General features: G+C 31.0%; 2 protein-coding genes across 4 annotated transcripts in view; one reads left to right on the forward strand and one right to left on the reverse strand.

The window, feature by feature from the left end:
- Positions 1-2870: 2870 nt before the first annotated feature.
- nAChRbeta1 (nicotinic acetylcholine receptor beta1) lies at positions 2871-7695 on the forward strand. Of its 2 annotated transcripts, XM_015330471.2 has the most exons (5): positions 2871-3010; positions 3133-3269; positions 3471-3625; positions 3725-4772; positions 4864-7695. In XM_015330471.2, the coding sequence occupies exons 1-5, from the start codon at positions 2953-2955 to the stop codon at positions 5026-5028; spliced, it is 1563 nt and encodes a 520-aa protein (XP_015185957.1). In that variant the 5' UTR covers positions 2871-2952; the 3' UTR covers positions 5029-7695. The 2 variants fall into 2 exon arrangements, with proteins under 2 accessions (XP_015185957.1, XP_015185983.1); XM_015330497.2 differs by lacking the exon at positions 2871-3010 and having other exon boundaries at positions 3134-3407.
- Positions 7696-8005: 310 nt separating this feature from the next.
- The window catches only part of nAChRa7 (nicotinic acetylcholine receptor alpha7 subunit), a 177271-nt gene continuing 161466 nt past the window's right edge, over positions 8006-23810 (reverse strand). For both annotated transcript variants that reach the window (XM_089170238.1, XM_015330050.2), the window contains 5 exons: positions 23267-23353; positions 23004-23113; positions 22795-22903; positions 22229-22626; positions 8006-21714 (listed from right to left, as the gene is read on the reverse strand). In XM_089170238.1, the coding sequence (XP_089026364.1) occupies positions 21547-21714; positions 22229-22626; positions 22795-22903; positions 23004-23113; positions 23267-23353 (872 nt within the window). In that variant the 3' untranslated portion in view covers positions 8006-21546. The remainder of the gene's footprint in view (positions 21715-22228; positions 22627-22794; positions 22904-23003; positions 23114-23266; positions 23354-23810) is intronic.

Below are 23810 nucleotides of genomic sequence, written 5' to 3' on the forward strand. Positions count from 1 at the left end.
ATAGGCCATAAGTACGACTTCGATCGAAAATAAACGTTTAGTTTGATATATTTTTTTTAATAGTTCTGCGATCGTCCTAGTTCTTTTTTTTTCTATATTTTTCCTTTTTATTTTTTTTTTTATCAGATTTTGTTCCAACCCTAATAGATCACTTAAATTTGTTCCTTTTACCTAGGACGTCTAATGGAAATGTGCGATTTTCGAATAGCTATTGAGGACTTTAAAAGAAATATTAATTTATTAGGAAGAATAATTTTTTTCGTTTGAAACGCCAAAAGCTATAATAAATTTAAAGATTAATAAATTCTAATTTATCGGTTAATTTATTTCTTTTTTTTTTTGAACTGTTATATTATATTAATTTATTAATAAAAATATATAACCGTGTTTGATTGCCAATTCCTGACTTAACATTAAAATCAAGCAATAGAACACGATTAGTAACATGGATAAGTAGACCGTCCAGAAAAATAAAAGATAAAAAAACTGTGTGCTGCGTTCACACCAGACACGATAAAAAAATTCGACCTTTTTGGTTGTATTGAATAAATATGGGAAGATGTTAGTAGAGAAGTGACTGGAATCTGTAAAATAAAAAGTAAAAAGATAAGATTATTGATAAAAATAGAAGTATTCATATATACAGGGTGGGTCACCACATTTTACCACCTTGATTTACGTTTTTATTATTACGCGTAGCAGACAATGTTTTGGCTGTGTTTGGTTGAATGGCTTTAAAAGGGGCTCATACTGATTGTACTTTTTTTTAGGTGGGCGTGTCAAGGACATATGAAGGTCATTAATGTTTTTTTAAATGGAATCATATATTTTTTATTGCATCATCTGCTGCTCTTTCATATTATTTACAAAAAAGTATTAACCTATTTATGTAAAAAAATTATTACTTTAGGAGATATTTTAATTTTTGTCTATTTATAAAAAAGGTTCAATATGGCCACCATTTGCATCAGAACACTTTCTGAATCGAGAAATTAATGACTCATTAACGTTTTTTAATGTATCTGATGTTATTTTTTTGCATTCATTGACGATACGATCCCTTATATTGGCCATTGTAGTCGGAGGCTCAGCGTAAACTTTATTTTTTAAGTAGCCCCATAAGAATAAGTAGAGGGGCGTTTGATCTGGTGACCTAGCCGGAAAATGAAAAAGTTGTTTCTTTGAGTGAGAGCCCAATTACAATTTTTTTACATAAATAAGTTAATACTTTTTTGTAAATAATATGAAAGAGCATCAGATGATGCAATAAAAAATATATTATTCCATTTTAAAAAACATTAATGACCTTCATATGTCCTTGACACGTCCACCTAAAAAAAAAAAGTACAATCAGTATGAGCCCCTTTTAAAGCCATTCAACTCCATGTGAAACATTGTCTGCTACGCGTAATAATAAAAACGTAAATCAAGGTGGTAAAATGTGGTGACCCACCCTGTATATAAAGGCATGCCGATAAAATGAAAAAGGATTTGTATTTTATGAAAATATTGGATGCGTTCAATATATCGTATAAATTTTTAACGATGATATTCATTCATATCGTGATGAGAAATTAATTAATAATCCTGATTTAATTCAAGCGTTCGATCGTTCGTAAAAATAATGCCAATCAATGTTAACCACCACAAGGTGGTATAATATCGATGATTGAAATAAAAATAATTGATATCGAAGTATCGTAATAGATATTTAATTACTTATAATAATATGTATATCGTTATGCAATCAGTGTATAGTCAGGTACGGATACGTTATAGTAAAGTTAGAGGAAGCGTTTCGAAATATCTCATAATTACAAGTTTGTTGCAGCTTCCAGTGTGTAAGCAAGTTTCAAACTGCATAGGTTAAAGGTCTACACGAAACATGGAACGTAGGAAATTTCACGGTAATTAGTTGGAAGGGTGGACTCTGCCGAAAGGAGAAGTTTCAGGGACACTCGTACGATCAAACAACTTGTCCAAGGAAAGTTATATCCTTTACTTAACTACTCGGTTCATGATGAAAATCTTAAGAAAATCTTAAGAAAACAAAAATAAAATTTCAAATGATTTATTTTTTTTTCGATCTCTAATTGAATGAACATTTTTACATTTTCTTAAACTTTTCAGTTTGCCATTGAAGTTAGGTTTATATCACTACTTATTTCAGAATATAATTTTTCATGATATCGTTCTGAATAAAGAAAAAGAAGAAGACACCGATCAATAAAAATCAAAGAAACGAATAAATACTGTAATTTGTGATCAAAAATAGCTATTTTGTAAATTAATTAATTGAAAATAAGAATATAAACAATAATTGTATATTATAATATTTAATCTAAATATATATATTGAGAGTAAAACAGAGTCGCCAGTCTAGAAAGATACTACCAACGCTTATAAAACTTGTCCAGAATTGTTCGATAAAACAGCACCGACAGAGGGACGCATCAGCGCGCTAGCTGCGAGATAACCCGCATCCATGTCGCAGGTTACCAACCTTGCACCCTTCGATTACCACGGTAGGGTGCAAATCGTAGGGAGAGGTCAGTCCAAGTTACAAAGATTCATCTCACTTTTACACGAAAGTCTTTCGATGCGTGCGTTATACGTGATCAACGCATCCATCTTTCTCTCTTCTTTTTCTATCTCTTTTTATTTTTCGTCTGTTTCTACTTTCATATTTTTCAGTATCTTCACCTCATCCTCCTCTGACACCACCATCACTTCCCCCGCATCCTCGAATTTGTGAAGATCTAAAGTATCGATAGAAATCTGTTATGATCATTCTTACCTAGATCTTACCGAAATGTTAGAACGTCAACAGAAACGGCAAGAAAGGAAATGCACTTATTGGCTAGCGTCTGCGCTTTCATATTGATCTGTGTCTCGGTCTGACGTTGAGCGCACGAGTTTACGGGTGGGACAACGGGTCAACGCCGCCCAAAAATGTATATTTTTTTGAGATTTTCACGATTCATCTTAATATCGTCGATACTCTGTATCGGTAAGCACGACAAAACTTAATGTTCATGATTAATTTAGCACTATTTATATTTTTCTTCTTTTGAAAATGTCTTTTATTTTCCCCGAATTTTCCACGCATGATTCGACTAACCCTTTTCGTAGGTCTCTGTTCCGAAGATGAGGAAAGATTGGTGCGAGATCTTTTCAGAGGCTATAACAAACTTATCAGACCGGTACAAAATATGACGGAAAAGGTGCACGTCAAATTTGGACTCGCCTTTGTACAGCTCATCAACGTGGTGAGTTAGATTATTTGTTTTTCTTTTTTTAAATAAAACAATTTTATTTTCCTTTTTTTTCTTTTCTTTCCTTTTATTTTTGCTTGACCTTCGTTTCGTTATTTGACACCTCGAGATAATTGAAGGATCAAAACTGTAGTAAGTATTAAAATTCCTTGATTAAACATTCGTCTAACCAATTATTCAAATATTAATCTTTAGAACGAGAAGAATCAAATTATGAAGTCGAATGTATGGTTAAGATTCGTATGGATGGATTATCAATTACAATGGGATGAAGCTGATTACGGTGGTATTGGAGTACTTAGGTTACCGCCTGACAAAGTATGGAAACCAGATATAGTATTGTTCAACAAGTAAGTCTAAATATATCTACACATGATTTTGTTTCTTTAGAATGAAAAAAATGACTAGATCTACATATACATAAATTTTATTAATGATGTTCATTTCAGTGCCGATGGTAATTACGAAGTACGTTACAAAAGTAACGTATTGATATACCCAAATGGTGAGGTACTTTGGGTACCACCAGCGATTTATCAAAGTTCTTGCACAATTGACGTCACCTATTTCCCATTTGACCAACAAACATGTATTATGAAGTTTGGATCATGGACGTTCAATGGCGATCAGGTATCCTTAGCCCTTTATAACGACAAAAGTTTTGTCGACCTCTCGGATTACTGGAAAAGTGGTACCTGGGATATAATAAGTGTGCCAGCTTACTTAAACGTCTATCCCAGCGAATTACCAACCGAAACGGATATCACGTTTTACATAATAATACGACGAAAGACCTTATTTTACACTGTGAATTTGATCCTACCTACCGTCTTGATTTCCTTCCTTTGCGTTTTGGTCTTCTATTTGCCAGCCGAGGCCGGTGAAAAGGTGACACTCGGTATAAGTATTCTCTTATCGTTGGTCGTGTTTCTTTTATTGGTTAGCAAGATCTTACCACCCACGTCTTTGGTATTACCGTTGATTGCCAAATATCTTCTATTTACTTTCATCATGAATACCGTCAGTATTCTGGTAACCGTAATCATCATAAATTGGAATTTCCGTGGTCCACGTACTCACAGGATGCCACAGATGATACGAAAAGTATTTCTCAAATATCTGCCTAAGTTTCTTTTCATGCGAAGACCGAAAAAAACGCGTCTCAGATGGATGATGGAAAATCCAAGCGTAACACTACCAGCCTCAACTTATTCCGGTAGCCCTACGGAGTTACCAAAACATCTACCATCTTCTTTGGCCAAGAGTAAGATGGAAGTGATGGAGTTATCCGATCTGCATCATCCTAATTGCAAGATCAATCGTAAGGTTCATCATACGACAAGTGGTTCGAGTGCAGCTGGTCCTGGTGAAGCTCTAGGCGATAGAAGAGGTTCCGAAAGTTCGGATTCTGTTCTTCTCAGTCCAGAAGCTAGCAAAGCTACGGAGGCAGTTGAATTTATAGCTGAACATCTTAGAAACGAAGATCTCTATATACAAGTAAGCTCATAATTTTTTTCTTCCATTTCTTTTATGATTTATCGTGTTATATTATTTTTAAACTTTTCTCTTGTTTTTTATTCTCCTTTAGACAAGAGAAGATTGGAAATACGTTGCGATGGTGATAGATCGATTACAGCTTTACACCTTCTTCATAGTCACCACAGCTGGTACCATAGGGATCCTAATGGACGCACCTCATATTTTCGAGTACGTGGACCAGGATCATATCATAGAAATATATCGCGGCAAATAATCGCTTTTATGCATCATGTCATATATCTTTTTTTTTTCTTTCGTTCGCTGCTACACTATCATTGACTAAAAAGAAAATTCTTTTTTTTTTTATATATTTATACCAATGCGTATTTACTTGCAAATTTACATACGAAAATTCATAATCATTTAACGATCGTTAGCCTAATTTTCATACCAACTCGTAACGGAATCGTCATCAGCATTAATTATTTTCTTCTTGAGGAGGTTCAAAAAATTTAATTCGACAATTTCTTTTCATTTTGTGTTCTATTTTTTTTTCTACGAATAAATAAAAATAACAGAGCCCGTGTAACTTCCCAGAGATAGAACCAAAAAAATGTCTTATTATAAATGAAACGGCAATATAATATTCGCAATTTTTCAATTGAACGACAGCTTGTTTCTTTACGCTAATTATTCCAATGATAATACAAGGAAATGATAGAGGCTTAAGAATCTGTATTTTTTAAAATATTTTTCAAATTTTAAATAAATATTCATTAACGATTATCGCTTAGATATTTGTTGATCATGAATTGAAAAGTAAAATACAGTATGTTCGGTTATGAAGAACGAAACTTTTCAACGAGATATAAAAAATATCATTAGAATTATCGTAGTTGCCTCTACTGTTATCGTCTTCCTTAACGCTAATGATCTATCATAAATTTCTTCGCGCGAATTTAAAATAATCAATCGATTGAAGAGAAGAAAAGCAAACAACGTTTTTTCTTGACTTTTTTCGATTGTGTCTCATTGCTGATATCTTTGATATCTAATATTAAAATATTAAACATATTATCAAAATCGTATAACATAGTTTTTAACATTAAACGTAAATTTAACATTTACGTTGAAATTAATTGCTTTGATTTAATGATTATAAAAAAAAAGGAAAAGGAAAAATAACGGGACATTATTCAATTAATTTAGACTCTCGTATATCGTAATAATGCAAACTGATTTTTATAAAAGTGACGACCCTGAAACAAAAAAAAACGATTAGATTTTTATAAGTTTCGTAATTATTGATAAAAAGAGAAAGAAAATTGTGAATGGCGAAAGGAAAAGATTGTATTATTAATCAATTATGGAATTTTGTCCTGATCGAAAGAAAAGAAAATCATATTAAATAGCTTTATTAACGCGCACATTAGAAGCACAATGTCACGGTCCTGTGTACTTTTATTCATTATTAGAATATCGTACGTATTCGTACAGACATCTACTAATCGTACATATAAATCTTAATAATTGCATCCATATTGTACAGAAGATTGTTAAACGGTCATGTTTTCTCTAATAGAACGTTTGTCTCTCGTAAAGAAAGAAAGAAAGAAAAAATTAAAGAAAAGGAAGAAAGATTAAAAGAATAAAGTAATAATGTTCAATTCGTTAATTTTATCGAATTTGTTATAGCCTCTCTGGTGCCTCGAGATTTATCCCATCGTTATCGATTATAGATAAATGAAAAATAACAGTTGAAGAAAAATAAATAAAAAACAAACCGTTTGTAAATATAGATAATGTTTAGTTTGATTCGCAGAAACGACTATTATTAGCGAATGTGATCGTTAATTTTATGCTTATAAAAACCATTAACGCGAGCTACACATCCCCTCGTAATCCCATTGTAAATGCCATTCCGTCTCTATTGTCGATCAATCAGAGTTTATAATATAATGAAAATAATTATTCGGCATGTGAATCATACATCTATATATATAGGATATTATAATACAATTATATTGTATTACGAATTGAATTCGTTTGAAAATCTTCGGAAGTTATCGAAAATCTTCCCTACCTACGATTAGCGTATATCGCGTCGATGCTTTAACGATCGATTTATTTGTAACAAGTTCTTTTTATATAGAAAAAAAAAGATAAAAGAAAAAAAGAAAAGAAAAATGATTTCGATGTTTTTCAATAAAATCATGTACAGATATATCCTATATTTAAATAGGATAAATAAAGAACTTGTTATACGAGAATGATTAATCGTTAGAGGGTCGATTCATCTTGGATAGTATGCCATGCGTCTTCCTCAAAGAAATACAATAATTAGAATGTAGACACAGATATATAAGCTGACTAGGGTTTGTGCTAACTGCCGATTTTTCGTTCCTTCCATTCGATATTCTTGCTCGAAGGAGACGAGTCCTTTTTATTTTTGTCTCTTCTTAAATGAAATTTTTTTCTTATAAATCAATCGAAACAAGTTTCTGCCGACGATATATATATACATAAAATAAAATAAAATTTAAAAAAAGGGAATATTAATTATTTTCTTTTAAAAAGAGGTACCTTTTTTGGTTAAATTCATGAGTATGTTAGATCTTGAACGTTTAACGAACACTGGCACAATTCCTAGTGGTTTAAACGTGTTTGTTGTTAGGTAAATAATTAAATGAAAGATGAAGTATGAAAGTGTGCTCTGTGTAATAAGATGAACCTGACTTATACCTGCGCAAAAATGAATTTCTTTTTTTATCTTATAGAGAAAAAGATGATCGTATTATCGAATGTATATTAGTTTACGTTACGTGTAAGCGGGAAAACTGTTAAACCGAAGATTTGTACTTTATTATGCATTATGTATATTATGCCCGTATCTACATTAAATTAATTTGTTAGTTAATAAAGATGTTATTCGATTAAGTAACCAACCGATAGTTCTTTTTACGAGAAAATAAAGTCGCAATCAACTTAATCTAATCTTACCATTTTTTTATATAAATATACGTATACACAATTTTTTTTCTTTTCTTTCAATCTTCTCGAACGTTTCAAAGTCATTTCTCTCATAAAATAAAACATTTCAAATTATTTAATTTTATTATAATATTCTAATTCTAGTTTGGATATATTTAAATATTATTTTTTAATATAGACTATCGTAATTAATAAAATTGGAACGGACATCGAATCGTATTTAAGCGAAAGAAAGTAAAAAAAGAAGGAAATGGAAGACGTTTATTTTCATTTCATTTATTTCAACAATTTCATAATAACGTAATAATGGTAATAATATTACAATGCGGCGATTATGTGCTCACCAGTTAACAGGGATTCTCATATCGATCAACGTTTTTTTCTGCCTCGAAAAAGAGCCCAGTATAGAAATATAACAAATGTTTTTCATTACTCTTGTTTGTCTCCCTCAATATGAATTTACTATTGTTAGACTAGGCTATTGTCGAGGCATAATTAAAAGTCAAGTGAGATCAGGGTGAGTCAGTTCAATCGCATCGTCCCACCAGGGTCCAAACGGGAAAAAAGTAGTGATGGTAGTAATAGTAGTAGTGGTAGTAGTAGTAGTAGTAGTAATAGTATTAGTATTAGTAGTAGTAGTAGTAATAGTATTAGTATTAGTAGTAGTAGTAAATAGTCATTCGTATTTTTGTTATCTTTTCCTTCATTTCTCGTTTATTTTTAAACTAACTAATTTTGGCGTTCTTCCTCTTCTAGAATTCACGGGATACGCCGATCTTTAGTTTATTTTTATCTTCATTTGTTTTTTTTCTCATTTTTTCATTTTTTCATTAATAAATGATTACACTTGAGGCATCATTTGTAAACGCTTCGACGATTGATGTAACGGTGGACAATATAGGAGACGATCTTTTTCTTTAAAGTATATTAGGGGAATAATGTTATTAGGTATAAGAAGAGATAGATTATGTCAATATATAATCGGTCTCTAATAGTCTCTTGTCTTCGTGTATGTATATGTCAGTGTATGTTTCGTTTGTGTGTGTGTGTGTGTATGTGTGTGTAAGAGTGTAGGTGTATATTTTGTCAGCACTTTTTTCTTTTAAAATTTAAAGGTTAGTTTAAGATAATTAGGTTTTTTTTTCGTTAGTTTAGAGAGAAAGTGATTTTCGATAAAGTTGACCCTAACTTCTAACAAATCTACCTTGAATCGCCCCTATAATTACTGTCAAAGTATTAACTACGTCTCTATTAATTACAGGCTAGCTTTAATATTCAGTTAATTGATTATTAATTTTTTTTGGTTTATACGAATATGACCTTCAGCATTCAATAGTTTAAATATGTATAGATTATATTGAATGGTACACGTTTAATCATTCCAGTTTTCATTAAATTTTGCGATTATTCTCACGGTATCATTTCTTCTTTTCTTGCTTGTCACATCTTGCTTTTTGCACTATTCCTTTCAACTTTGATTCTATCGTTTATGAGTACACATTCGATTTTTTTACATCACTTATTTAAATAGATCAGATTACGTTTCGCTGGATAACAAAGTTTCCACAATTTGCACGTAATGAGCTAGCGTGATAGTTCAAAAAACGAAAGGAACAAGAATTGCCTGTTGAAAAAAAATGATTACAACTTGTCTGCTTCGTGTTCTCGTGTATCTTTTCTTTTTTTCTGGATATATTTTTTATTCTTTCTTTTTTTCAACTTCTTTTATCGTTTTAAGTACCTCTTTTCATTTACAAATAACTGTCTTTTGTAAAAATCGCTTTAAATTCAATTTATGGCTGTGACATGTTTATTCGTTCGTTCGTTCGTTCATTCCATTGTTATACCTTTTTTATTACTTAAATAATTTTCTTTTTTCTTTTTTTTTTTTTATACATGTTTCTTCATCGAGGCCAGAACCTTTTTCCGATCGCGGTAATCTTAAGAAATAAGAGGACTGACACGGAATTTCGTATTGCAAATTCCTTTTTTGGTCGCGTTACAAATGAACGGATAGATCTCAAGGCTAATTATTAATTATTATTATCGATGATTTTAATTGAATGAAAGATAGTAGACGAAAAATGCAAACTAAAGTAAGCAAAAAAACGAGTAAACAAAATATTATTTAGTCGTAATACCAAACTAATAAACAAGAAAACGATAAAAGATATAAAATATCAATTAATTTTGTCGATCTTTACCTAATAAATAAATTATTCTTATTTTTTAACATAAGAGAAAGAAAAAAAAGAATAAAAATCGCCCGTGCGTTTTCCTTTCGTCTTTTTGTTTCTAAAAACAACACAATTTTCGAACACTTATTCTCTCATCTCTTTTCTTCTCTTCTCTACTCTCCTCGCGTTTTGGCTAGTTAACGTTTTCTATGCGATTTCGCGCATTTGTTTTGAAATAAGCTATAAAGATTTGGCACTTGAAAACTCGCATCTCATCTAATCGGTTAAATTCTAATTATACTCACTGCTTCGTAAAAAGCACGCGCGCGCGTTTCTATTTTTATTTTTATTTTTGTTTTTTTTTCTTTCTTCTCGTTAATAAATCGACTGTTTTGGCAATGATTATTTGATTAGCTTTTATGTATTATTTAATTAGATAAGATATTTTTTAATAATCATTTTGCGATTAGTCGAAATTTATCAATTGAGAAAATTTCGAAAACGGATTGTCGCTTTCGTTATCATCTCGATAAAGGACCATCGATAAAAACTACACGTGGATAATTATAATCGATCGATCTTCAATAACGAGACATGATGGATAATGAACGCTGCACTTTGCACTATCTTATTTAAAAACATTTTCCTTCTGGTCTTCTTTTTGCTCCTCCCCCCTCCACAACTCAAATACGAGCATCGATTCTTAACGTCGCTTGCCATTTGTTTACGATTTTATTATTATTTTCGTGAATACAAACTGTTAGAAATTACATTATCGGTGAAAAGTGCGTTGAGAATCGCGATAATTTTAATCATCGATGATGTTTTTTTCCTTTCGATGAGAATTTGTCTATTAAACTTAAACGAAAGGATTACCAATTGCATATTTCGTCCATTATTTTTTTGTCTCTCGATTCCTTCTTTCATAATTACGAATAGTTTTCAAATTTATCCAATATCCAACCGATATGTTTATCTAATTACTTTTTCGTAATACTTTTTCCATCGTGTCTGTAACAAAATTACATTCTCACGTTTCCTCGATCACAGTACTATCACAATGGACTTTCGCATGCGAAATAAGTATTAAAAATATCGTTCCATAATTTTACAAGACAGCACAAAATTGTAAAGATATTAAAAAATAACAATAAATATCGAATATATCTTAGGTAATGCCAATTAATTGATAATATTAGCACAATTTCTCGCATTGTATTAGCGCATTTTCATCGATCGTAATTTATTTATCCTGTGTAATATACTATATATCTCTCTATATAATATGTTCCTTTCATATCATATATGTACGTATGTATTTATATTTATATTTATGTATGTATAAAGAACGGTCGATTAAGAATGGAAAATCGCTGGTAAACCCTTCAAACGTCTCGGCTGATCTATTCGAGCTTTTTTTTCGAGCAGACCTAATGCCTTTTCTTCTAATTATTTCAAAAGCCTAACTGTTTCTCTTAAAAGCTTAAATACAATGAAATTTCTTTCGTCGTTCGAGCTTACAAAGATAATCGATTATAAATTGATTTTATCTTTTATTGGATAATCGAAAAAATATCACGAATATTCGTTTTCTACAAAGTTTCAAATTAATTCATTGTATTCCAATTAAAGGTAACGAATTATTCAAATTTTGTTATACTGATTAATTAGAGATCCAATTTACAAAGAAATAAAAAGTTCTTGAAACATTTTCAATCGTATTAAAGTTCCCAATAAATCGATTTTCCTTCCATTGGAAAATTTAATTTATTATTATTTTGCGTAAGGTCAATTCTTTTACGAGCGAAAGAAACTTTTTTTTAGTTTTACGTATTAGTGTATTAATGCGATACTTGGAGACTAATGGCGGAAGACATTGGCGTGCTATAATATAATAGACCTTATTACGATAAGATACAAAGCGATCGATTGATCGAAACGTCGGTTATCTGTTCGATACTTTTAAAATTTATTACAATTTCAATTTTATATTCTCTTAGATAGAGAGATTGTTTTTAGATCTTTTCTAAAATTAGATCGAAGTATCTGATATTTCAAACTCGAAAATATAGAATATTTCTAATATTTTGAACTTTAAGAAATAATACTTACGCGCGTAACGTTATACGTTGAACACATTTTATAAAGTTAATATTTTATTTCAACGATATAGATCCGACCAATTTTCAATATTAGATTAATCAATAATGATAAAATATACAATTAACAATGATTCTTAACTGTATTAGATCTATTCGTCCATCGACTAAACGTTTAGTCTCGTTTCCTAATCAAATAGTTACGTGCCGAATTTTAGATAATAGAACGTATTCACGAAAACACTCGTTCAAAAAAAAAAAAAGAAAAAAAACCGTGTATTTCTATTTCAAAAGAACTATTGTTTTTTATTTTGCAAAAATCTCGTGCTTACATTTTTACTATGGAATTGCAGATGCAAAAATACAATTTACGAAAAAGAAAATCAGATCTACGTAGATATTCGAAGTTAGTGTCTTTTTTTTCATTTATTTTCAAACAGGCGTTTCGATCTCGATCACTTTTAATGCGAGCCGAACGGGGCACTTTTTTTTCTTTTTTAACGATTGTTACACCCTTATTTTATCTTTCCACTTTTTCATTCTCACCTTCTTCTCCCTTCGTTCTTTTCTTATTTTTGTTTCAGTTCTCTCGCATCAAAAACGCGCTCGATCGATAGATAGGCGAGACGTTCGAAAGATCACAGCATCGTTTATTCCCAACAATCTCTCATTTTTCTTATTTTTTTTCTCTTTTTTCCACACATTTCATTTTACCCTATCTCAACATCTGTGGTGCTATGCTAGCGATCCCTAGAACGTGTCGACCCCTTCTCTAATTCCTTTTCTTTTTTTATCATTATCTATATTCAACTTTGAAGACAATACTTTATAGAGGTCACGTTAAACGTATCTGAACGCCGTTAAAAGAAAACTTCAACACTTTATATAACCGGAGAATATCTTTTTTTTATTTTCATTTAAACTCTATATTATCATTATCATTATCGTTATTGTAATTATTATTATTATTATTATTATTATTATTATTATTATTATTATTATTATTATTATTATTGTTACTATTATTATTATTACTATTAATATCATTATTATTATGATTATTATTAGTATCCTCGTTATTATTATTATTATTATTATTATTATTATTATTATTATTATTATTATTTTTGTTTAAATGTAATAATAATATTATTACCAGTTCTATCATTATTTTTATTATTTATTATTAAATATTATTATTTATGATTTATGTGATTTTTTCTTTATTATCTATTATTCATTATTATTATTATTATTATTTTTATCATCATTACAAGGTTTATCGTTAATATAACAAACTCGCATGTGTCAACATCGGATAAGACAGACTGAGTTATTATTTTTCTTTGTTTTATTTATTTGAAAGGCTCCAGTTCCGTCAGTTTCCCTTTCCTCTAATCATTCTAATTAATTCACACTTTCGTCCTCTCTCTCTATCTCTCTCTCTCATTCATTAATGATACCTTATCTTTCTTTAATATCTACGGAAAATGTTCGGCGTTTAGCTTTAGTGCGATTCCATTAAAATGACAAATTTGCCGTACGGTTCGAGAATGTGGAAACGATTCGTTCTATCCTAATTCCCTGTCCTTCAAATATTATCGAAATCGGACAATTATATTTTATTTGATATACTTTATTATATATGTATGTGTATGAACCTACATACATACAATATAGCCGACGATTCACATGGAATAAAGATTTTTCTTTTTGAAGAATTTTTTCTTATTTTCTCTTTTTCACTATCTTTTTAGAAATTTATTTTATTCGTTTTATTTTTTATATATATGTCGAACGAGATAATAAAAACTCCATTCGTATAATCTTCTCGAAAATCTGCACAGAAAAATGAAATTTTATCGTCAATTCTTTTACTTTATCTTCAAAGTTATTTCGTGGATGCATATGTATATATATATATTCAAATTTGTGTAAACACGTGTGAAGTTTTTAATAAATTTCACTTGGATCATTCTTTCTTACGTTTTTTTCCATTTGATGTCTTATTTTTCTTCTTCTTTTTTAATATTATTATTCATCATATCACGTTATCGCTAATAACAAGATTCTATAATATTATACATTTATTTGTCTTATATAATATCTATATATATATATATATATATATATATTCTTTATTTATATGTGTGTGTATAATATATATCTTCGACGTACAGAATACTATAACTTCTCAGTCAAATCGACGGTACCCTGTGATAAGTAGTAGTAATAGTAATAGTAGTAGTAATAGTATTAAGCGATTGATTTTAAACTAAATACTAATTTTCAGATTTAATATACTGGATAACAAGCGAAGAATCCGTGGATCTCACGCTTGATTTTACTTTTTTCATTTTTAATGCATCTCGTTCGCGGTCGTCTAAATTCGTTCTAGAACGAAATACAATCTATTCGAGATATCTGTTATAATATTTCGTTTAATTCGTCCTCAACTTGATACGTCGATCACAATTCATGGAATTAGTGTGGTACATTTGTTGATTATTTGTTTTTTTTACCTTTTAATTTATTATTTTTTTTCACTTTATTCTCTTTTTTTTTCTTTCACATTTTTTTCATTCTTAAGTTTTTTATTTTTTTCCTCGTTAAGTTTATCTTTTAAATATGTAATAACAATGAAGAGAAAGAATAAGGCGGAATCGCATCTTGAAATTTTTGCAAACGTACTTTCGTTTCCACCATCTCGAATTCTGGCAAATTTTACCGAATAACAAATATATATAGATGAGACAATTTTTCTTTTAACTTTGTCTTAAGTTTTCTTATTATTTCTGTTAGTCATCGTCCCTTTTAAAAAACAACGATAAGAAAGATTTACCTATTTTCGGGACTTTTCGTTTATAAGTAGTTTTTTCATTTCTTTTTTCTTTTCTCGTTTTATTATTTCTTCCCCCATTTTATTTCGCAAGATAGCAAAGTGGCGTGAAACTTTTTTTTTTTGAGGATACTACGAAACTGGTAATTATTTTTCTTATTCTTTTTCTTATTTTTTTCATTTCTTTTTTTTTTACCATATCGTTTAATCACAGTTGTCCTAACAATAATTAATAATAGAACACGTGTGCCAATATACAGTATGTAAATATGTAACGTATAATAATTTCGCTTATTCGAAAACATTTCCCTTTCTTTCTTTTTAAGTTTTTTTCTCGTAATCCTTCCCCCGTTACAACTTTTATCACTTCTTTCTTCAACTAACGAAACCGTATTAACTTTTTTACATATTTTTTTTGTGTTTTTTTGCTCTGTTCGTTCTTAACTACATTACATAATGTTCTATAGCGAATTCTCGGCGATCGCAATTTTTTTTTTACGAGATAATAATTTATTCGGTTCATTTGAAGATCTAAAAAATATGCGCTCGCCCGACGATCAAAAATCTGATACCCGGAAAAATGATCGTTCCACATTCTTCTATTTATTTAAATCTCTCTCTCACTCTCTCTCCCTCTCTCTCTCTCTCTCATTCTCTCTCTCTCTCTCTCTCTTTCTCTCTGTTTTTTTTTTAATTTTCGTTTCGTTAATAATATTATATACTCTACATTTTTAAATCGATCCTTTAATATATTTTAACAGTTTTTTTTTTAGTTTTTTTTTTTTTATTAATATTTGAACCTTTTAATAATTATTATTTAAAAGATAACTTGTGATTGGTTGTCGCGTTAATGCCAATGGCCAAAATGTACAATATGATTAAAGTTAATATCGTCTTAACATCGTCTCCTCAACAACGCCAGCCTATTGAAGACTATCCGAAGAAATAATATGGATTATTTGTAATTATTGTTATTTTTCAATTATCCTATGGAGAGTGCATTCGATAATTAATCGCTCGATCGACACCCGAACTCTTTTGATTCCTCGCTAAACGTGCTCGACAATCGTGTTTATTTTCTTCTTCTTTTTTTGAAATTTATTATTGTTGTCGCTAATTCCTTCCTCTAATGCTCGAGAGATCGTTTCTTTTCGTAGGAGAAGGATCAATAATTATTAATCGTCCTTCATTTCGGCTAGTAAATTCTTTTTTCTCTTTTCTTTTCTTTTTTTCTTTTTTTTTTTTTTGTACACCGATCTCGCAAGTAACCCGACTTTGAAAATATTTAAAGTTATTTTTCTTTTTTTCTTTTTCTTTTTTTAATCGTTATCAATAATCGTTGAAATATTTATTTTTAATTAATTGTCTTTCTTTTTGTTTTGTTTCTTTATTAGTATTATTATTATAATTATTTCTTTTTATTATTATATTATTTACTCGTAAGACAATCCTTTCCTCGTTTTTTTGTTGGTTTTTCTTTTTCTTTTTAATTTTTTTTTCATCTTTGTTTGTTTATTTATTCTTCTGTTCTAACGAATGAAAAAAAAAACAAAAGAAACGTTCGCGGGAGCGAAAGCGGAAGGAAGAAGAAATATTTCGCGACCAAAGAAAGATACGGCAATTCCAAGGTAAAAACCGAAATTCTATTTAGAATACTCGAGATTATCGTCAACATTGTGAACTTACATCACGCGCTAAGGCAATTCCGCTCTCTCAACGTTATATTATACGGAACACGAAGACTTCCTTCGAGTTTCTTTGAATCTACTACGAGGCGAATTTTTTGTTTGAACAATAATATCAACCTTATCGCGCTGCTTAGTTTTACAAACGAGTTATTTCTCGCTTCCCCATCCTCATCCCCGGTTACAACCAAATCCACAAAACAATTTTCTCATTTCCTTATTATTTAATTTTCCTCCTATTTATTAATTTAATTTAATTTAATTTAATTTTCTTAATTCCCCTATTTTTACTTGAATATTTAGTCACATATTGACCAAAGGAGAAATTTCCTCGTAGTCGACAGAAATTCGAAGCAACGTTCGCGAAGAAAATATGGAAAGGGAAGAGAGAATCTCTTGTGCAAAGGAAGAAGAGTTTTCTAACATGGAGCGAGTGCACATACTTTTCTTTTTCTCTCTCTATCTCTTTCTCTCTCTCTCTCTTTCTTTTTTTTTTTTATTTCTTTCTTTCCCTTTTCCTTTTTCCAATTCTTTTTTTTTTATTTCTTTTCAATGAGAGAGATAGAGAAGTGGAACGCTTGATTTCCTCGAGAAAGAAGTATTCGTTTTTCTCCCGAAAAAAGAAAAGACACAGGAAGAGATAAGGAAAAGAGGGAAAAGATGAAAAACTCGGATCTAAATATCTTTGAACGTGGATGCGTTCGAACGTTCCACGAATAATTCGAAATAAATTTTTGCGTTTTTAAAAAAGTTCATGGAATCTAATTCGAAAATCACGAATTCATCGCTTCATTTCGAATTATTCGAAACGTCGAATCATCATCTATTTTAATATATATATAATTAGGGTGAGTCAAAAAAATGACTTTTTTTTTTTTACAAGTGCCATGGAAAAATAGGTTGCTAGACACCTTAAAAAAATTCTCACCAAATATGAGCTCTTAATTTTAATAGGAAGATCCTCCGCATCGTAGTTTTTTATTTTTTTTTTCAGTCCAATAGATTAAAATTCATACCTCATCATTTATTGATTGTACAGAAAAATGTTCTAGACAAATTTTGTAGGAAATTTAATGCTCTACAAAAAAGGTATCTTATATTTTTTCCGTAAACCTCACCATTTGAATGATATTGAAGATTTAAATTTGATGATTTTTAGACAAATTTCATTTTTGTTTATGAATTTTATAGCTCGACAATAAATGACTATTAAAATGTGCACAATACAAATTTTTGTAGAAAATTAACTGTTCTATAAAAATGGTGTCTTATGTTTTGGCGATTAAATTAAGCGTTCAAAAGATATTCATCATCAAACTTTCATGTGTACTGATTTTATTAGTTTATACTGATAGATATAAGTGTACTGATTAGATATTCGAAAGATTTCAATTTAATTTATAAATTTTGAGAAAATTTACACGAATTTTAGTTTTTATCAACGAACAATGGATTTGTCCTTTCTAAGAAAGAATTGGATGGTCTTCGACAACTTTTTATTTTTATAGTTATGGTGTATGTAAAAGCTTGGTTTTCATCAACTTCTGCGACTTCTGCTGCTAATCACGACTTAGAGTTTATGAAAAATTTAATTGAGTACAGGCAAATTAATTCCTTGATTTCCTTGGCTACATGTGAAAAAATGACTTTACATTTATGGTACTTAAGTGATGAGCTTGCCATTTTATCACTATTTGATGATACTGTTCCATTAAATATAAAGAAAAATATTCTCGAAGCTGTTAAGACTCGCGAAGGTACAGATTCTAAAGCAAAAAGATTTACAATTGATAAAACAAATTTGGATTCAATCCTGCAAAAAGACATAAGTGACTTTGTTTCTAAGAAGTCATTGAAACTTTTTGAGCTCTTTGATCTGATGTATGATTTTGTCAATAAAAAGTTGTCGAAGACCATCCAATTCTTTCTTAGAAAAGACAAATCCATTGTTCGTTGATAAAAACTAAAATTCGTGTAAATTTTCTCAAAATTTATAAATTAAATTGAAATCTTTCGAATATCTAATCAGTACACTTATATCTATCAGTATAAACTAATAAAATCAGTACACATGAAAGTTTGATGATGAATATCTTTTGAACGCTTAATTTAATCGCCAAAACATAAGACACCATTTTTATAGAACAGTTAATTTTCTACAAAAATTTGTATTGTGCACATTTTAATAGTCATTTATTGTCGAGCTATAAAATTCATAAACAAAAATGAAATTTGTCTAAAAATCATCAAATTTAAATCTTCAATATCATTCAAATGGTGAGGTTTACGGAAAAAATATAAGATACCTTTTTTGTAGAGCATTAAATTTCCTACAAAATTTGTCTAGAACATTTTTCTGTACAATCAATAAATGATGAGGTATGAATTTTAATCTATTGGACTGAAAAAAAAAAATAAAAAACTACGATGCGGAGGATCTTCCTATTAAAATTAAGAGCTCATATTTGGTGAGAATTTTTTTAAGGTGTCTAGCAACCTATTTTTCCATGGCACTTGTAAAAAAAAAAAAAGTCATTTTTTTGACTCACCCTAATATATATATATATTATATATGTATATATGTATGTATGTTTATATGTATGTGTGCACTACGTGTTCGACGAGCCGTACGCATCTTTAAGAACTTGGTTCGGATCGCGAGCTGGAGAAAGGTAAAAAGGGACAAAGAGAAAAAAGCGATTAAAAGGGAAGGTTAAAAAGGGTTAAAAAGATTTATTATACTCGCACGTGAACCCGCATTTAACGCGTTTTCTTCGAAAAATACGTGCTTAGCGATAGTGTCTGAGTCTCCTGTGTCCTGTATAAATGTATAAGTGTATGTGTATGTATGTTTATCTGTGTGTATGTGTATCTCTCTGTATATATGTGTATCCTTTCGCAATTATGGTTAGATGTTAAATAAGTGTATACATGTCCGTGAGTGTCCGTCTATGAGTGCATATATGCGGGCGAATATGAGAGTGTGTAGATAGAAGGGAAAGAAAGAACGTCGCTTAAAACTAAATTATCGCACTAAAATTGCTATTCCCGTTTATATTTTTTATACCCCCTTCATACTCTCTCTCTCTCTCTCTCTCTCTCTCTCTCTCTCTCTCTCTCTCTCTCTCTCTCTTATCTCGTTCTCTCTCACATACATTCTTTTTCTCTCTTTCTTTTTTCAAAAGCTTTACACTGAATGTCCCCTTACAGTCTAACAAAGAACAGTATTTATATTTGCGTTAGTGCACGCCACTTAAATCGTAGTATAAATCCCCCGTTTATTAAGTTGTCATCGATTTACTTACTAGTGATACGGATAATAAAATTCACTGGCATATTATTTGAATCACCTTGGCAGTTCATTGTGTGTATTCTGAGAGTATAACGTGTGCGCTTTGCCTTTTTATTTTTTTTTTTTATTTTTTTTTTTTTAACCAGTTTTTGACACAACGAAGGAGCAATTTTGTTTGTTTGTTTACTTGTTGGTTTTTTTTATATTTTCTTATTTTTCTTTTTCGTTTCTATCATACCATCGCCGTGCATCGTCTCTAGTATTCTCTCTCTCTCTCTCTCTCTCTCTCTCTTTCTCTGTATTTTTATGTGTATATAGTAATTTTTGCACGTATGCGTGTCACGTATTCATGTATGTATGTATGTATATATATATGTGCGCGCATGCAATAGATGAGTTTAAGTCAGATGTCTAAGTCAGTATGTCCGTTCGTTTTCGTCCCACGTGTGTTACTTGTATGTATATTTTTACGTGTGCGAGTTTTACCTTGAAAAATTTGTCCTTCTTATATTTACAACGGAAACCAATGGCCAAGATTGTATGATCCTTCCCTCAAGAAAGAGTTCACGATCTATAGCCGGTTCCTGTGAATTTTTGATATCTTTTTTATCTTTATTTCCCCCGAACCTCCCGTGCCCTCTCCCTCCCTTTTTTTTCTTTTCTTATTTGTTTCTTTCTCTCAATCATCGACGTACCCCATCGTATTTCTTTATTTTAATGTGCATAAATGTAAATATTTTCGTTTTACTCAAGTGTGCGTATGTTTTTTTGCTCTTTTATTACGCGTATTACACGTCTACCTCGAGTAACAGTCCAATTCAATTTAATTCGAATTATTTTAATGATAGATATTTATCAATCCTTTTGAAAAATGCTAAATAACGGGAAATAATAACGTAAATAAATTTTTTTTTATCAACAAGTATCAAAATTGAAAATTTAATAAAAAAAAACGAATTTTGTGTAAGTTATTGAATGAAAGTAACAATAGTACTGAACGAAAAAATAAAAAACGAAGAAAACATCATAGGCAGAAACATAGTTAAGCTTTTCAAGATATGAAATAAAATTGTGATGTAACTAAGGAAGAAATATCGACTGTTACCGAGAAATGTGAGCTAGCTTTGTGAATGTGTTTCTGTATTTGCGAGTATGTGTATGTGTTCGCTGAGATTTCCGTCGTCCCTCGTTTACCCACTCACGATCCTTTACCAACCACCCTCTGCTACTAGCATTGCGTAGCCACGTACATACGTCGACTTGCTACTTCGATAAGGTGTCCTCGTTTTCTTTTCTTTCCCTTAGCTCCTTTTTCTTTCTCTTCCCTTTTTTAAAAAAAAGAACGTTACATTTACGTGACATAAGTCAACATGGTAAGTAGTTCCTTCCTATATTGCAACTTCCCTTACAACTTCCGTTTTTAAATGACGCGAAGCGTAGTCGAGGTGCTTCAAATTCGTCAATAACGAAGAAGAAGGATCTAGCGATGAACTTGTTGGGGAATAATATAGAAGGACGAAAGGAACATTTTCGATTTTCATCCTTCTCGATATCATCCTTCTTTCCCCCCTTTTTTCTTCCTTATTTTTTTTTTCTATCATCTTCATCAGCTCCTCCCCTTCGTGTTTTGTCGCTCTCGCGATCGATCGAACGCATTCCAGTATGGATCTTCGACGATCAACTACTGGCAGTTGCCTGGCTTTTCTGAATCACGTGACGATGATGTGCGGCGCAGATAATAGGACGGTGATGGTAGCGATGATGGTGAACAGAGTAAAAATGATTAGGCACATCCTGTCGATCACCATCGCCGCGAACTTCCAGTCGTTCGTCACCTTCGTGTTTTCTTCGTCGCTCCTTAACTGATCCGTTATCACCTACGAAAAAGTAAAAACGTTTAAATGATACATTTTTATATAAATATCATTCAATATATTATCATTCAAAATTCTAGAAGACATTGAACAAAAATTTCAATTTAATTCTCAATTATTATATTTTCATAAATTGTTTGCAATGATATATATTAATCTATATGTGAATACGTCTATATATTTTACACATTCACTATTGGATTTAATACTGGTTAAGTTTTACAGAGCTCTCGGTCAATGGTCGCACGAAATACCTATTTTATTCGGTTTGAAGGTGCTCGATTCTTTATTAATTTAATTCAAATCTGTGCCATACTATGAAGAAAAGTGCAAGTAATAGAGTCACCTGATGACGAAACATACAAAATACGATTACATCGTGAACGTGTTAACAAATCACCAAATAACACGTATACTTATCGTCTTACTCTTCTTCTTATCATATTTTAAAGTAAATGATTAGTTGTAAAGTTAAAAGTAGGACCAATTTTAGGAAGAAATCAATTGAATCGATTACCTTGATCTCCTTGAGGATCAGTATGAGCTCGTAACGCGCACAGAAACAGGCGTTCTGAAATATTGTCTCGACCTGTGGCGCCGCCGTGTCTGGGGGATGCTGATGATGATGCGGCGTTTGGCCAAGCTGATGGCCGGGATAGGAAGAGTGAGCCAACGGCGTCGAATGCTGATGGTGCGGCGTGGGAGTCGCGTGACTGTGATGATGATGTGGCGTCGTGTGTATGTGACTATGCCCGTGGCCCATCGTATGATGGTGTGGACCCGGCGTACTGTACACGTTGTTCAATAGATTGTTGTGAGACGCCAGCGCGTTGTCATCCAGGTCCAGGACGTTTGCTAACAGTGATTTGCTACTCCTTTGATGCAATTCCAGATCACCGTACGATTTGCTCGTACCTAGTATTGTCCCAACAACACAATTACGATTCAATGAATACATTCGTTAAATTCGAGTTAAAATATTTGTTTTTAATATTTATTTATTTTTAATTTTATTAAAGCAGATAAGAAATTCCATTAAGTTTTCAAATATTTGAATTATTAAATTGAAGATTCGTTTATTACCAGTGACCGGAGATGGTTTTTGAGATTTCGACGCATCTTTTTCCTCTTTATCGGCAGGTCGTGACATTCGTAGTATGCATGGTAACCAATATAAGAAAAGTATCTTGACCTAAGAATAAAAGTTATAATAAGATTGATCGAAATCTCAGACGATCATGTTTATTATTTAACGTTACAACGACACAAGCATAGGTAATCAAGAATATTACCCATTCGGACATCTCGTGTGTGTCGGAGTTTCGATGATGGTAATTCAAAATAAGGATCGTACTGACGACACTGCTGGCTACCATAAACATGATGCAATTGAAATACGTTCCTGAAATATCGAATCTTATGATAATCATTGTTCGTTAATGAAATATTCTATATTATTATTGATTTAACTTTTGGACGAACGAAAAGTAAAAAAAAAAGGAACAATGGAAGGATTGACTAAAATAAAAGGGAAGGAGGTACTTTTTGTACTTACCTAAGAGCGGAACGGCATCTGACGTAGCTGGCATTGTTTCGGCCACCATATTAAGGAACACAGTGAGAGACAAAAGAATCGTTACTCCTGTAAATAAAAAATAATACCATTGAAGATTTTTAATCGTCTGAATTTCAATGACGAAACAAAAAGTAATGCCTTCAAGGAAAGTATCTTTTTCGAGATCTCTCAAAAGTTAACAGATGTTACCGACTTGTCCTTCGACCGTATCTCATTCCCAATTGAGAAATTCATTCAAAGATCAAGCGACTCGTCGCGTCGCGACCATTAAAACTTGCAAAACTTTCCGAAACTTGGACTCGTCCTAAATATTCTTGTCTCCTGACATATAAGCTGTTAACCGGAAACAGTTTCGACCGTCCAACAAGTAGTCAACGAATCGATACTCTCTCAGTTCTTTCCTCGATATCATCTTGAAATAAAATATGCAACTACGGTGACGATACTATATATATATATGCTATATAGACGTAAAGAGAAAGAAGCTTAACTCGCTGTCATCTTGTCCTTTCTTACTGATCTT

This window comes from Polistes dominula, unplaced genomic scaffold (genome assembly GCF_049000335.1).
Source record: "Polistes dominula isolate Pdom_NZ unplaced genomic scaffold, Pdom_raw_medaka contig_15, whole genome shotgun sequence".
NCBI lineage: Eukaryota > Metazoa > Arthropoda > Insecta > Hymenoptera > Vespidae > Polistes > Polistes dominula.